The sequence below is a fragment of the Cotesia glomerata genome, linkage group LG2 (genome assembly GCF_020080835.1).
Source record: "Cotesia glomerata isolate CgM1 linkage group LG2, MPM_Cglom_v2.3, whole genome shotgun sequence".
In the NCBI taxonomy this organism is placed as follows: Eukaryota; Metazoa; Arthropoda; class Insecta; order Hymenoptera; family Braconidae; genus Cotesia; species Cotesia glomerata.
The window spans coordinates 6,986,145-7,003,351 of NC_058159.1; the positions used below are offsets into that span (position 1 = coordinate 6,986,145).

Consider the following 17,207-nt stretch of genomic DNA (forward strand, 5'->3'; position numbering starts at 1 on the left):
CGCATTTTTTTTTTAATTATTCAATTAAAAAAAAATTTTTTTTTTTCAATCAAGCGATTTAAAAATCATTAATTAGTTTTTAAAAATAGCGAGTTTAATTTTATAATAATTCCTGATAATTTAGTCAATTAAAATTTTTATTTTAAAAAACTAGTAGAAGGTAAATGTAAATAAATAAATAAATAAAAATAGTATACTTATATTTTTGTTTCAATATCAAATACTATAGAAAAATTAAATTACGTATAAATATCAAACGAAGTTTAAAGAGTTTTTCGAGTGTTATCAAATATAAAACTCAACAAATAGTTGCCTACAATTAAAAGCATAGATAAAAAAAAAACAAAGTTTAATAAATGTATCTTAATAATTATATCACGCATGTCCTCATGTAAAAAAAGTAAACAAAAATAAACTAATTATAATTAAATAAACTAAAATACCTATCAATTCTGTACTATCGAATGTTATTAAATTTATTGAGCGAATAAAAGTTCACTACTGGCTCTGTACTTATCACCACTGCATTATATTTACTTTAGTCAATAATAATAATACTATTAAATTTAAGGGATTTTAAAATTTGTGTATTATAATTATTAAATATTTCGTTGTAATCTATCAGGATTGTTTTTTTTTTAAATAAACTTGTTTGAAATAAACTGCAGACACCTGTCAAAATTTTAACCCACATACATGATCTAAATTTCCACATTTTATTGAATCAGCTGTTCAAATATTAATTAAAAAAAATATTTTTATTTTTTAATAAATATTTTTTTTTTAAAGCAAGTAATTTTTAATTGAAAACAATAATAATTTTACTCCAGAAAAAATATAAATAAATTATGAAAATTTACTCACCTGTCGTAGGTTCAGTCATTGATGATTAAATGCGAGTCCAAGACTCCAAAATATCTGAATTTCACATTAATAAATATTTATTAAATATATCTTTTTATAGTGAATGTATTAATAAAATTCAAATATATTTAATAGTGTTGTTTTTATAGTACTGACATATTTGTTTATGTTTTCGGATGGTTGCTAGACAAAAACCGACTGCAGCGCCACTGTCATATTGTGGTGAGTCACATGATCAAATTATCATTAAAAAAAAAAAAACCTATCAACGTGTACTTGTTCTTTTCCACCTCTTTTTTTACTATATTCTCTACAAAATCCATAGTATTAAATACTTATTAACTAATACAATCAAATTTTACACTTATACTTACAGTACAGTTAAACTTTTTTTTATTAATCCATATTATTGTGAAGTGCTAGGATTTAGTTGTCTTGTCATGCCGGTATAGACTCATTGTTTAGATAATTACGTTGTAATAATTTAATAAATTACTATAATTAACAGCAAGTAAATACCTACGATTGTTTAAATTATTTGTGAAAATGGTTCTCATGCCAAGGGAGTCTGGTAAGCTGATATCTAAGCTTGCTAAAAATGTTTTCATCGAGGAGGAAGGTGTGAAAAGTCTCGCTTGCGAGGTAAGTTATTTATTATTTATAATTAATTAATAATTTTTTGAGTTTAGAGCCAGTTAAATTTATTCATATATTTACAAACAGGTTTTGGAAGGCCTGAAAGACCGGACAATATCGATTGAAAACTTTTCACAATCAGAGTTACACCCGAACTCGGGACATTTCAAGGCCATAGACTGGATCTGCGTGTTGGACACGCTCAACTTCAGTTTCTGGAGCCCGAGTTCTGACAACAAGTGGAAAGTCAATGGACACACTGGTTACTTTGCACTGTGTTCGGCTGTCAAACGTGCTATCGACGTTAGTATATTTAATTATTCCTGATGAAAATTAAATTAGCAGACATCTGAATATTTTTAGAATTTTTTATGAAAATAAAGCTAGCCGACATTTAAAAATTTTTATGATTTTTTTTATTAAAGAATTATTAAAAAAAAATAAAAACAAAATTTTTTCATTTGTCAAAAACTTCAAAAACTATAAGTGCAATTTTTTAAAAATATTTTTTAGTTATAAATTAATAAATTAAGCAAAATAAAAAAATCAATAATGTCGGCCAACTTTATTATTATGAATTTTTTTTCTGAAAAAAAATTTAATTAAATTAAATTCAATTAAAAAAATTTTAATGAATTAAAAGAAAAAATTTAACATGAAGAAAATTTCAAAAATTTTATGTGCAATTTTAAAAAAATATTTTTACTCATAATTTTAATTGACTTTGAACAGTCCCAGCTACAGTTCTTCAAGAGGCTTCTCCTCCTTCCCCTCGGTACACCCAGTGCAGAGCTCAAACACGAACTAGCTATGTCAAATGTTAAGGTCAGAGTACTGAGAGCAGCACTTAAATGGATTTGTAAGCTACTGGATATGAGAGACCACCGTATCCCCAAAATTTGCTTCTACAGACTTTTCCAGCTGTCAAAAAACCCCAGATCCGATCCGAAATATAACTGGGTCACTCAACTCAGACTCATTTTAGATTCTTTTAATGCTCCTACTTCCATTTGGAGCAACTTAACCAGTGCTTACTGGAGAAGTCAGATTCCGTCAATCACCAAACTATACTCAGCCCATCTCAGACTCTCTGACCTTGACATTATACGATCCAAAGCATCTTGTCAAGTATCAATCCCCAAATTTTTGAGCTCTGGCACTGCTAACTACATTGTAAACAATCCGTTACACATAGCGAGAGTCCTAGCACAGGCTAGACTGGCAAATCATCACTATGTCAAATTTAGTTTTAATAGATTTAATTATATAATTAACCCCCAAATACCATGTACAATCTGTAACCTGAATGAAAAAGAAACCCTGGATCATATATTTTTTAAATGCCCCATTTATAAGCCGTACAGAGATCACTTTATAATCCCTCTACTTGTTCCCAATATTCTCACTATTGACACTACCGACCAGTTGTCCACCCTATTATATCATTTTAATGACTGCTAAATCTATTTACCTTTTTTTAGCCCGCTCAATGAGACTTAGAGCTTTTTGCCTCAACGAGTAATTTATTAAATCTATACTTATAATCTATTTATTAAAAATACTATCCTCTTTCCCCGAACTGATTAACTTACTATTTATTTAACTATGTATATATTTCCACTTTTTATCTCTTTTTTAATTACTTATGACTCTGTTATTTATATTATGATAAAACTTTATTAATGTATGTGCAATTTGACTAGTCTAACTAGGTATCATTGCTGTAAGCTAAGCTTGATAAGCAATTTATTTAATAAATAAATAAATAAAATAAAATAAATAAAAATTTTAATTGACTTAAATTCAATTAAAAAAATTTTAATGAATTAAAAGAAACAATTTAACATAAAGAAGATTAGAAAAATTTATGACACTAAATTTAGCTGTCACTTCACAATTTTAAAAATTTTTTTTAATAAATAAATTATGGCAAAAAAAAATTATTAAAAAAGTAAACATTTAATAAAATTAAAAATGCAATTTTTTTTAGAACAAATTTTTTTGTTAAAGAAAATTAACAAATTCTCATGTGACAGCTAAATTTAATGTCATGAAAAATTTTATGTGAAATTTTTAAAAAATATTTTTTTACTCATAATTTTAATTGACTTAAAAAATAAAAAATTTTCAAATGTCTGTAAATTTTAGTATCAATTATTCCTGCACTTGCATTTATCGGTCTTCAAACAATTTTTATTAGTGCATTTAATACTCGAAGATTTTTTCTTACTTGTGCAAGGTTTATTTTTTACACCAGCTGGCCGTTTAAATTTTTTACTCTTATCTGCAAGTAAAAATAATTAACATTAATTAATTTTAATTTCTAATTTAAAAAAAAAAAACCAAACTTTTTATTTCTTCTCCCTCCTTCTCAATTTTTTCATTGTAATTTTTTATGGACTCATCACGTCGCTGTTTCTCCAATTGCAAGGCCTGTTTTTCCCTCTTGATCTGCTCTCGCTGAAACTGATACCTCCTCTGCCATCTAAAAAAACGAAATTAAGTCACGACCTTTGAAATAATCAGAGATAAAAATTCATCACTTGTCTAGAGTAATTTTCTGTTTAAACTCCTCTTCTCTCGCTTCTCGTTCACGTCTCAGTTTCTTCCTCCGACAATCTTTTTTAATTCGCTTCCACAGGATGTTAACCAACTTCTTCCTAGACTTCTGAACCAGCATCAAGCGCTTTTGCCGTACTCGCTCAGACTTGATCCTTGAGTTTGCCACAATTTCCTTTAAACGCTGCTTTTTTCTCTCTTCAATTTCCCTGATTTTCTTCTCTCGCTTCAGAGCTCGGAGCTTCAGCTTTCGAATCCTCTCCTTCTCCTTTCGCTTGATTTCTCTTGATATTTCTTCCCTGATCAAGCTTTTCTTCTCCAAATTTTTCACTCTTCAATAACCAAAATTATTAAGCATAAATAATTAAAAAAATATTTTTTTAATAAATTTTTTTTTGCTATAATTTATTTATTAAAACAATTCCAAGAATTATCAGATGTTTCTTAGTTTTAGTATCATTAAAAATTTATGAATATTTTTTATTGATTTAATTAAAACTAGAAAAATATTAAAAAAAAATTTTTATTTGCTATTTTTAAATCTTCTTGATGTAAAATTTTTATTTCAATTTTTTCAATAATAAAATTCATAAAAAATATCAGATATCTGGTAATTTATTTTGATAAAAATTTTATACTTAAATCAGTAAAAGTTTAAAAAATTTAGAAATTTTTTTTATTTATTAAATTAAGATCAGAAAAATATTTTTAAAAATTTACACTTACAGTTTTTTAAATCTGCTACATGTAGAATTTTTAGTTTAATTTTTTAATCAATAAAATATCAGATACCTGCTAATTTTATTTTCATAAAGATTTTATACTGAAATTGAGACACCTGATATTTTTTTAATAAATAAATTATAACAAAAAAAAATTTCAATTTTAGATCTAGTAATCTATAATTGCAATTTTTTAACAGAAATTCATTAAATTTAATTTATTTTTCAGGAAAAATCAACTTCAAAAATTAATTATTATAAATTAAAAATTTTATACTGAAATTGAGACACCTGATATTTTTTTAATAAATAAATTATAACAAAAAAAATTCCAAATTTAGAAGATCAAATAATTTATAATTGCAATTTTTTAACAACAAATTTTTTTAATTTAATTTATTCCTCAGGAAAAATTAAATTCACAAATTAATAATTATAAGTAATTACCTTTCAATGTCTTTTTTAGCTTGAACCTCAGCTCTATCAAGCACCAGCTGATCCTTCCTGATCTCATCTCGACGGTCCATTTCCTTTTTAATAGCATCGCTGTGCAAATATTTCAAGTACTTGCGGTACATATTGTACTCTTTAGCCGTACAGACAACATCGAGATTATTTTTGACAAACCCACGCTCAATTAAACACTTGAAATTATTTTCTTTATTAAAATAATCAGCCAGATATTTGTCATGCAGTGAATTGTACAGATAATAATTTATTCCATAATTATAGGGATCATTTAGGTTAAAATCGACATTTTTCGACCCAGAGTACAATTGCTGGCCCAATTTTTTACAAGTGAAGTAATAAGCGTCTTTTGGTCCAGGTACTGAGGGTAATTTTGAGTCCAGAGGCATTAATTTCCATTTTGGAAGACCAAATTTTGGAATTGCACCTTTTGGCTTTGATACTAATTTAGATAATTCATCTAATTTACTATTAAAAAAATAATTAATTAATTATTTTTATTAATTAATAGTATATAGAATAAATAAAACTTACGTTGGCCTCCTGAGACTTCTTAAAAGATCACCAGTTGATTTATTTCTTGACATATTTACATAATTTTTCCGAAATAGCAGACTTAGTTCTGAATTTATTATTGTGAAAATTATATTAATTGCAGACAACTTCAATTAATTAATCATTCTTTTGCAGGAAGGCATTCCAATAATAGATCCTAATTACTACGCTACGATTACGAAAGAAGTGCTGGCTAGAGTACTGAGAGCTGATTCTGGAGCTGAGACTATTCCGCTGTTGGACAAGAGGGTACAAAATTTACAGCAAGTTGGCAAGGTATTAGTCGATAAATACAACGGGACGTTTGTCGAGTGTGTCAAAGCGTCTCAGTACTCTGCTGAGAAGTTATTAAAGCTTATTGTCAATGAGTTTGAGTGCTTCCGTGATGAAGCTGATTTTTATGGACATCGAGGTAATTTTTATTATTATTTTTTTATTGATTTAAAAAAAATGAAGATAGTAAAAATTAATCAAAGTTTATTAATTATTTCTTCGATTATTTTTTGAGAAGAAATATTTTTGTTTTTTTTATAAAATAATTTTAATCACAATTACAAAAATTAATTTTGTAAAATTACTAAAAATTAGAAAAAAAATTATTTTTTTTATAATTCAAAAAAATGTAAAAATATAATTTTAACTAGCAACCTTGCAGTCACTATGTGACTGCCGTGACTTGTGAACTATAAATCGACGTTCTAATTAGCAAATTGTCTAACTCCATTTTAGAGAATCTTCTATTTGTACGAAAAAAACAATTAGTTCAAAATTTATTATCACTTTAAAAAACCACTTAATATAATTATTATCTAATAGAGATATAATATTTAGGTTTGAATCATTCAAATAATTTATAATTTGATTATGGCTACATCAAAATGTTAAAAAATCATCCTCTAAAAAATAAGGAGTTAGACAAATTGCTAATTAGACCATCGAAATAAATAAAATTTTGCTTTATTAAATAATGGCTTTTGTTGAATTGCACTGTACTTTCTTAACTATTGACGTTTTTAAAGATAAAAACTTATTCCGATGTTACTTTCATCAAGAGCTTTTATTTGAGTACCCACATTCATTTTGATATATTTTCCATATTTACATATATATTAGGGTGTGCCAAAATGTAACTTCCGTGAAGAACCTTTTAAAATTGGAATTTTGATTTCCGCTTTTGACAGGGATTGTGTTTGAGTGTTTCCTGAGATATTTTGGGGTGAGGCGATAAATTTGATTTTCATAGAATTTTTTAACAGGAGCTTAGTTTGGGCATTTCCGCTGAAAATTCAAAATTTGACCGGAAGTGCCCAATAGATTCCCAATATTTTTTAAATGAATGAATAAATAGAAAAATGTTTTAAATTATATCTGTGGAGAATTTTACTCTTTACAAACTCTCAATTAGTTGTATTTTCTGTGATTCCAATATAGTTTGAGCTATTTTGAAAAAATTGAGAAAACTTGTGAATTTTCGGAAAATTCTGCTCAGACATTACATCGGATTTTGTATAATTATATAGAATTTTATATAATTATATATATTTATATAAAATTTTTAATTTCAATTATTTATAATTAGATAAAATTATATATAATTATACAAAATTATATAAAATTATACATAATTTTATATAGTTTTATATAATTATATATATTTATATAAAATTTTAAGTTAACAATTATGTATAATTAGATAAAATTATATATAATTTTATATAATTATATCTTATTACATAAAATTTTTTTTCCCTGGGAAGATAACATTATATATAATTATGTATAAATTTATATATTATACAAAATTATATTAAATTTTATATAAAATTATATCTAATTAGATATAATTTTTTTTCCCCGGGACATATATATAAATATATGATAAATGCCATGTGGGTACTCAAATGAAAGGTCTTGATGAGTGTAATGTCGGGGTGAGCTTATATCTTTAAAAATATCATTAGTTGACAAGATATAATATCATTTCTTAATTCTTGACATTTTTTTAAATATCAACTCATTTCGATGTTACACTCATCGAGACCTTTCATTTGAGTACCCACATGGCATTTTTCATCTATTTTATATTTATGGTATTTGTGAAATATATAAATATATAAAATATATGAAAAATTGATGTGGGTACTCAAATGAAAGGTCTCAATGAGTGTAACATCGGGATGAGCTTATATCTTTAAAAATGTCAATAGTTCACGAGATACAAGGTCATTTTTTAATTATGTATCTAGAGAAAGGGCATTTTTGAATGCAGCCTAAATACTTATCATCATAAATTGACTATCGATGAGAATGATATAAAACCATAGAAAGGCACAACTCCAGTCCAAGACTTTTCCAACTATACCAAATTTAACTATAAAAACCCTTTTTATCATATAAATACACCGGCCACAAAATTTTGCTTATTCTCTTAATAATATAGATTAAAAAAATAAAAATTTTTGGGCTATATTGATTTCGAATTAATTTTTGCTGTCTTAAAAAAATTTTTTTAAAACATTTAATTCCAATGATTAATAAAAAAATATGTTATAGTATCTTTTTACAAGCGAGCTCAAATTTTGGTCGGTGATATTTGGGCCTGCTACAAGGGAAAAGATCTCGGTGAGTTCAATGACATTGATATAATAACAATGTTCGCGGATTATAGAATACCTCAAGTACTTTTGCATTTTGGTGCAATGAGATATAGTAACCCACTATTGAGTACTCTCCAAACTGGTAATTATTTAAATAATTTTTTTTTTATAAATTTATACAATTATTTTTAACTCTAAAATGATAACTACACACTTTTTACTGGTCCTCAATAATTTAGGAACGGAATTAACACCAGGCTGCATAGAAGAAATCGAAATCCGCGGATGTTCTATCGAAGTAATCGAGCGCGTGGTCGACAGAGTGAGGAATTTAATAAAACAGTATCCAAATTTGAACATAAATCCATTCAGTTGTAATTCTATCGTCGTTGATCACTTCCTCTGGGACTATCGTCGAAAGAATGCCGAGAAACTAGAAAGTATACCCTTCCATCGCGCCCGATCAATTTATTATTAATTATTTTTGTTACTAAAAAATACTCGAATTTCAATTGATGATTCCAGAACTCTTAAGTTTTTTTCAGGGGCCATATTTTTTTTACATTACAAAAAATAAATATATTGTAACGAATAATTAGATAAAATTTATTTGATTTTTTATAATATACATTTATAATATGCACAACATATTAAACAATAACATATTTCAACAATTTTATACTTATCTTTAAAATGGTTCCAAAATAAATTAATGGTTCCACTATTTAAAATATTGATATTAATAATAATAGTAATAATAAAAATGAAATTTTATACTTTGTATATAAAATAATAAATTTTTGACGTTGCCATGTAAACAAATAAAAATAAAATTTTAAAAATAAAGAAGAGCCTCATTGCGATAATTAAAATCATCTTTGGAGGATAAAACTAGTGTCCTTTGGCACATTTTTAAATTAAAAAAATTTTTTTTTCCATTAAAAACAATTAAAGTTAATATAAAGTTAGTTGCGATTACTTTAATACTATTTTTATGGCAGTTTAAAAATGTGCAGTTAAATAAATAATTCCTATTTGCTGCTGTAAGATAGTTAAATGTAATTTTTAAATTCATAATATTATTGTCTATGACTATTTTTTTTTTTAATAAAAACAATTTTATGTAGAATATTTATAAGTTAATAATTAATTTATTAATTATATTAATTATACTATATATTATCTTATACGTATATTAATTTAAAATTTTACAAAATTAATTTCGCTTCTGAAGCTGCTCCCAAAACTCGAGCTCATTTTTTATTTTCCCCGGCGCAATAACGTCAATGTCAATAGACTTGTCTAAATTCGTTGAGTTTTTTTCTGTAGCTTCTATAATCAAACTCTGTACTTGCGGTTTCACTGAAATTTGTCTAAGACCTTCGCGGAATTCTTTGGACAGCGACCTCGCTGTCAGACTGTGCATCTGCCTTGGCGTTTTTACTATTTGGATTTCTGGAGTCGTCGGTCTGTCTTTTACCACGTTTTTTATTATTCTTGGGGTCTAATGACAATAAAAAGAATTAATTTTTACAATTTGTAAAATTATACTTAAATTGAAAGATATTTAATTATTTAAAAAATTTTTTTAATTAATAGTTGTCGTAAAAAAATATTTTTTTTTTAAATTCTATCTTTGAAAACCAAAATAAAAAATTTTTAATTAATTAAATCAAAATAAAATAATTAAATAATTAATTAAAATAAATTAATTAAATAATTCTTTTGGGAATAAATGAATGATGAAAATTAAAGTTAAATTAAAAAAATTAAATTAAAATAAAAATTAAAAAATTAAATAAAAATCAAAAAATTAAATTAAGGGAGAACACCACTGTGGCGGTCGAAAAAAAGTGATTTTCGGGAATTTTTTTCACAGGGAAAATAAAAAAATTTGAGGATCGGATTTTTTTTATTTTATGAAGGGCACATTAAAGATTATTACCCTAAATTTTTATTTAAAAAAATTTAATTATAACAAAGTTATTAACAATCTTGTAGAGTACTAGAAAAAATTCCCTCTTCCATGGTCGCATCGATAACTCAAAAACGGATCATTTGAAAATAAAAATCCAAATTGCTTTTTAATTAGTAAGGATGTAGTTATTGTTGCACGTACGGAATTTTAAAAATTTTAATTTTCAAAAAAATGGTGACTGAAAATTTTCTCATTATTTTTAGTGTTTTTTTTTTGTTTTAACCCTCGTTATTTTTACTTTTTTTTTTTTTTTTTTTTTTTTTTTTTTTTTGATTAAAAAAATCTTTAAAATAAAAATTTTTTTAATTTAAATCTTTAAAATCAAAATTTATAGTTATTGTTGCACGTACGGAATTTACAAAATTTTGATTTCAAACATTTTACCAGTCGGGTTAAAACAAAAAAAAAACAGTAAAAATAATGAGAAAATTTTCAATCAGTCGCCATTTTTTCGAAAATTAAAATTTTTAAAATTCCGTAAGTGCAACGATAACTACACCCTTACTGATTAAAAAACAATTTGGATTTTTATTTTCAAATGATCCGTTTTTAAGATATCGAAGCGACCATGGAGAGGGAAATTTTTTCTAAAGTTCTACGAGATTGATAATAACTTTGTAATAATTAAATATTTTTTAATAAAAATTTAGGGTAATAATCTTTAATGTACCCTAAAAATCCGATCCTTAAATTCCTTTATTTTCCCTGTGAAAAAAATTCCCGAAAATCGCCTTTTTTTCGACCTCCACAGTGGTGTTACCCCTTAAAATAAAAATTTAAAAAATTGAATTAAAATGAAAATTAAAAAATTGTAATTAATTAAATAAAAATCAAAGAAATAAATTAATTAAAAATTTAAAAATTTTCAAGTCTGCTAATTAAAAAAAAAAAAAACAATTTAATTATACCTTAGTATTTTCAGGTGTATGATTAAAAGCCTGTGCTAACTTCTTAACCGAAGGCATGGGAAGTTCTTTATCCACAAACTTATCACCTCCATCAAGCGAATCGAGGGAATATTTAATATCCTTGATCGTGGAAAACCTCCTGGGCAGCTCTTCCGAGGACTCAGTCTTAGAACTCTGCGAGTCCGTTTCATAGCTATTAAAGTCGCCCGAATTTTCAGCGTCTCTATCAATCAGTTTGATGATCCGGTGATGATCCTTTATCGAACTATCATACCTCTTAATTTCATCATTGTCCCTCGTCAGCCGCTCGACAAAGTGCTTCTCGTCCTCGTCGCTCGCCGAAGAAGACGCAATCGCGTAGTAATTCTCCGTCTTTGCAATATTCGGGACCGATTTCGCGGGGGACATGCGGTTGAACTTCTCAAAGACTATCAGTTTTTCTTTATTCAAGACTTCTGTGCTTTTATTCCAGTAGCCTTCAATCAAGTTGCTTTTCTTCAACTCTTCATTATTATTATTATTATTATTATTATTATTATTATTATTATCATCGCCGTTGGTCTTAAGATTGACAAAACTGCTATTAACTTTGCTGTCCAAATTATTGTTGCTCTGCGTCCTTCTCAGCCCAGAGTCGTACCCAAAAGACCTGAGGTCAAGTTTGTTAGGAACCCGCCGATTTTCCAGGTCCTTGTTATTGTTATCCTTGTTCACGTGGAACTCGTTCTCAAACCCGTAAGCCCTCAAGTCAATCCGCCTGATCTTGCGCTTGTTGTCTTCATCAAAAGAATTTTTACAATCGGGATTATTCGTGCTCTGATTATTCAATTTCGCGTTTATTTCATTCTTGCTGTTCTTGCGCTCGCGGTCTAAATTATTTTGGGAAGCTATCAGCTTGGACGTCGCTTCGATCGGCTCGAAGACTTCCTGCAACATACAATGAAATTTATTTTAAAATTTTTCATAAGAAACTCGAACATTTATTTAATAAGTCCGTCTGTTGTTGTTTCAACCCATTGTTAAAATTGAAGGCGATGAAATTAATAAGCCTCCATTTGACGATCTAACTGCAAGTTGTAAAAATGTTACTTAAAAAAAAAAAAAAAATTATTTTTTTTTATTAATTTCCGGCAATGGTTTTTAATTAGTCGGGGCAAGCAATTAAAGCGTGCAATTATTGAGCAAGTGAATAAAAATTTAATATTATATTTTTCGGGCATTAGTTGGCGACCAATTTTTAATCAGTTTAGTCGTTGGTACTTACCGATTACATTAAATTGCGTCTCATGCATGAGTTGTAATAATAGAAATAAAGGTCACTAAAACTTTCCAACAGATTAATATTACAATATACATTTTTATTATTTATTTAATTAATTAATTAATATCAGAAAAAAACTGAGTGCTTAATACTTATGTACAATTGTTAGAATTTAATACGTGAAAGTTATTTTAAATAAATAAAAACTGTACATTAAAATTCAAAATTTTCATTTTTAAACACTGAGGTAGATTAAAAATTACTCCCAAAGTTTACAAAAATTCTAAAAACCGGATTAATATTGAGAGTCTAAAAATTACATTAATTAAAAAATGGCTATTGAAATTAAGGGAAGTCCTTTCGCTCCAGTTGAGTCAAAACAACTGTAGTAGTCAATATACGATAAATTAAAATAAAAAACCCATGAAAATTCCTAAAATTAAAAAATAAATAGTATATGAGGCATTAATCGTTGAAATTTTAAAAATAAAAAAAAAAAAAATAGTTAAATACAAAAATTAATTTGACTCTTTCAAATCAGCTGCTAGTAAACTGTCCGTGATTTATCAACACTGTACTTCGGTTGTTTACATTTTCATTTGCACAATATAATCTTAACCACGTTTAAGTTTTTGCAGTCAGTGTAAATAAATAAATTAGTTTGAATTTATTGAATGGTCTAAAGCTTGCGCGCTACGCAACGTTGCCAAATATTTTGACTTCATTTTAATGTAGGTTGCTTGAGAATTTTTTGTGATTTTATAATTTTAATTTCTCCATATATTCCACGGTAACCTATATATTTTATTGCAAAAAATGAAACTTGAATATTTCAAAAATCTTATTTTGAGTTTTTTTTTATCCCATCTAATCGGTAGTTAATACCATAATTCGAGAAAGTTGTTAAGGTCTGACTTTCTCGTAAGACTCGGAAAAAATACTAACATTTTTAAAAATTTTTTTTTCAAAAATTTTCACGGTAAAGACTAAATTAAATTTTACTAGTAGATAAATAAGGACTTTAACTGTTAGATAAAAATTAATTTTATGCGTAATCTAATATTTTTTTTATTTAACATTGATGCACGGAAAAAAGTAAACTGTAATAAATAACAGTCGATTTATAATAAGTAATGATCAACTGCTAAAAATTACCATTTCAAACAGTAAAATCGTGATTTTACTATTCACTTTATAATATTTATCATTTAAACGTTACAATTTACTCTTTACATGGAAGAAAATACTATATTTCAAACAGTAATATTCGCTATGTGAATGTCTAAAATGTTAAAGTATAATAATTAACAATTCAGACTTTGATATTTATCATTTCGTACCTAAAAATGATCTTATGATATGTAAAAAGTATAAAATAAAGTTAGTAAATTTCTAATACAAGTAACGTCAATATTTACAAAGTAAAATGGTAAATTTTAAATGCAACGCTAAAAATCAAACTGTAATTATTAACTTGCTTGGACTGGTAAAATGTATATTTTAAAAGTATAATTTTTACTGTTTGAAATGTTAAATTCTCCCAGAGTGAGACCCCCTTCTCCTCATCTGAGTTCCCCTTCTCCTCATAATATGGACTATATATTGAAATGGCAATTTTTACTGTTTGAAACTGTAATTTTTTAAAATGAAAGAGTCGTTATTTACTATAGCGACAGCTACTAATCACTTATTTTGGATATTAAATTATAAATTGTGGCTTTTATACTTTCAACATTAAATTCTGCAATATTTATATTTTTGCTACCCCGATGTCCGTTTTACTGTTTGAAACTATAAAAATTAACCGGAATCCAAGTAAATATTACAGTTTACTTTTTTCCGTTTGGCGAAAGGACCTCCTTAATATTGAGAGACTAAAAATTACATTAATTAAAAAATGGCTATTTAAATTAATTGTGATGACTTAGAATAATAATCAATGAATTAATTCAAAAAAATTCAATGCAATTTTCTTAAATCTGTGAGACTTGTAAACTTTCTATCGATAACTTTCGGCACCAGCGGGGGCTCGAGTCTCAAATTGTCTCCCTCGAGGGTAGAAGCCTCCAAAGGGTGCGCTAGAATGAACTTATCGTCCGAATCAGAGTCGGAATCTTCAGAATTAGACTCTCGATTTATTTCTTCGCTGAGAGGCGAGAATTTTGACTCGATCGACTTTATCGAGGAACGAACCCTGGGCGGCTTGGAAATATTAATCTCCTGGAAATCGAGCTTGTGTTTGATCCCGCCGAAGGTCTGGTACTTGAGGGTCGAGAAATCGGCGACCTGTTCGTCGCAGAGGACGTAGTTTTTGGCTTCGAGGTTCTTGTACTCCCCTTTGGATTGCCGGCGCTTGATCCCGCCGAAAGTGTGGAACTTGTGGGAGTTCAGGATCCAGTATTTCCGCCCGTCCGAGTAGGAAGGCTCGTCCGACCTGCTGGAGTCCCAGTCAAGCTTCAGGACATCGTCCAGCTCCTCGTCGATCGAGATTAGCGATGAATCGCAGTCGTTTGAGTAGTCGTTGTCGTTGGACTCTATTGAATACATTCCTGAGTCCCGGTCCCCCGTGAAACCTCCGGATCTTCTTATCGCGACCTCGTCTTCGTAGATCGGGTTTGTAGTCACTAAGTCGGAGGCTGGGTGCTCGGAAAAGAGCGCTTGGTCTGACTTGTGAGGCCAATTGTCGTCGAATTTAGGGAAACTGTCTTTTGTTAAAGTGGAGGTGTCTGTAGTGATTTTAGTAGAGAGATTTGGATTTGATTGAGTTTCATCCATGTAAATTAGAGGGTTGGTTACAAAATGTGAACTGATATTGCTACCGCGGTAGGTTCGTCTGTGTAGATCACGGCGAAGAGAAGATTCTTCTAATTTTTCTAGTCCGTCACTCACCTGCTGTTCGAAATCGCTCCCGATTGAACTCGAATGATGAGACAGTGAGCTGCTTGGTCGGCTGGAATTTGATGTTCCTGGACGGTGGAATTTATCACCTCGCAGAGATTTTGATTCGTTTATATAATAATCGCGGCCAAATCTAAATTTATAAAATTATTTATTTTATTTTTTAGCAAAATTTTTTATTTTAAGCTTATTTTTTTTTGATTGATAAGAAATTGAAAAAAAAAAAAATAACATTTTTATTAAAAAATTAATAATAGAAACTTTTTTATAGAAAAAATTAATGAAAAACTAATAAAAAATGTTCTTATAAAGAAACTAATATTTACATTAAAAAAAAAAAAATTAATAAAAAATTTTTTCTATTAAAAAAATGATATTTTCATATAACAAAATTTTTTTATAAAAAAAAATTAATCAAAAAAACTTTTTATAAAAAAAAAAAATTAATAAAAAACTACACGGAAAAAAGAAAAAGGGAAAAATTACAATATATAATGTAAACGTGGCGCTCCGTATAGAAAACTGGAAAAATTACAGTTTCAGATTGTAATTATTACATTAAAATGTAAATATTACATTCTACAGTGAAAAAAAAAATTAACTTGATTCGAGAGAAAAATTCTTGATCCAAGTAAAATTTACTTAAATTAAATAAAAATTTCTTAGTTTAAAAATTGTTTTACTCAAATCAAGAAGATGATGTTCTTCAAAATTATATATTTGATTCAAGAACATTTTTTTTGTGTACAATGTAATTTTTACAAATCTGTAATAATTACAATCTGAAACTGTAATTTTTTCAGTTTTTTATACGGATCGCTACGTTTATATTACACTGATAGAAGGATTTCTTAGTATTCAAGAAGATTTCTTTGTATTTAAGAAATCATTTCTTAATATTTAAAAATATTTCTTAAATACTAAGAAATACTATAAATACTAAGAAATATTTTTTAAATACTAAGAAATGATGTTTAAGAAATGATTTCTTAAATACAAAGAATTCTTCTTGAATGGTAAGAAATCCTTCTATCAGTGTATATAATGTATTTTTTCCCTTTTTCTTTTTTCCGTGTAATAAAAAAATTTTTTATATAAAAAAAATATAACTAAACTTTACAAAAATTATATTTACCTTTTAATATCAGGTCGATTATTACCAAAAAGAATTTGTAGTGGAGGACTTTGACTAGTTGGTAATACATTAGAATTTCTAAAAAAAAAAAAAAAATTCAAAATTAATTTCCCCACTCAATAAAAGCGCAAGAAATGCCTTTAAAAAATTACCCAGTGACGTCAGATGATCTAGTGGCATACTGGCGCTCCAAGAGCCGCTTGTTAATATTCTCAGGACTGTAAGGATTATTTTCAATAGGCGCCGCGTTTTCCCACTTCTTGTGCTCACGCTCCGCGATCGTGCCTGCAAATAAATAGTCGCCCTTTATTTATAAATAAAAAAAAAAAAACAACAGTAAACTCCAGCTCCGGGACTCGAAACTAGTTTACCGAATTTTTGCTGCCCAAAAAAACAACTTTTTCCCAAAAAAGATTTTATACCTGGTCGCGGTGGAGCCGACAGCTCAAGGTCAGTTTCTTGAACTTCTTCGCTCCGCTCCAATGATTTCGTTTCTGATACCTTGGACTCGCTTTTGGCCGCTGCTTCGCGACATTTTCTGCACAACCGAACCATTGTTTCATTAAAATCACCCTCAAACCAATAAAAGCTCAATAAAATAATATATAAAAAAATATGTGTCTACT

At 27.5% G+C, this 17,207-nt stretch overlaps 3 protein-coding genes across 10 annotated transcripts in view; 1 reads left to right on the plus strand and 2 right to left on the minus strand.

The window, feature by feature from the left end:
* Positions 1-1,173: 1,173 nt before the first annotated feature.
* Positions 1,174-9,083, plus strand: LOC123259693 (queuosine salvage protein). The gene is made up of 5 exons (XM_044720334.1): positions 1,174-1,506; positions 1,588-1,803; positions 5,940-6,216; positions 8,358-8,543; positions 8,641-9,083. The coding sequence occupies exons 1-5, from the start codon at positions 1,411-1,413 to the stop codon at positions 8,877-8,879; spliced, it is 1,014 nt and encodes a 337-aa protein (XP_044576269.1). The 5' UTR covers positions 1,174-1,410; the 3' UTR covers positions 8,880-9,083.
* On the minus strand, positions 3,644-5,705 carry LOC123259695 (histone-lysine N-methyltransferase, H3 lysine-79 specific). The gene is made up of 3 exons (XM_044720336.1): positions 5,229-5,705; positions 4,044-4,391; positions 3,644-3,985 (listed from the first exon to the last, which is right to left on the minus strand). Exons 1-3 carry the CDS (start codon positions 5,636-5,638, stop codon positions 3,829-3,831), a joined length of 915 nt encoding a protein of 304 aa, XP_044576271.1. The 5' UTR covers positions 5,639-5,705; the 3' UTR covers positions 3,644-3,828.
* Positions 9,084-9,606: 523 nt separating the features above from the next.
* Positions 9,607-17,207, minus strand: part of LOC123259690 (putative mediator of RNA polymerase II transcription subunit 26) — a 29,546-nt gene continuing 21,945 nt past the window's right edge. For all 8 annotated transcript variants that reach the window (XM_044720325.1, XM_044720328.1, XM_044720327.1 and 5 more), the window contains 6 exons: positions 17,004-17,119; positions 16,734-16,866; positions 16,582-16,659; positions 15,438-15,579; positions 11,288-12,214; positions 9,607-9,905 (listed from right to left, as the gene is read on the minus strand). In XM_044720325.1, coding sequence (XP_044576260.1) covers positions 9,618-9,905; positions 11,288-12,214; positions 15,438-15,579; positions 16,582-16,659; positions 16,734-16,866; positions 17,004-17,119 — 1,684 coding nt within the window. In that variant the 3' untranslated portion in view covers positions 9,607-9,617. The remainder of the gene's footprint in view (positions 9,906-11,287; positions 12,215-15,437; positions 15,580-16,581; positions 16,660-16,733; positions 16,867-17,003; positions 17,120-17,207) is intronic.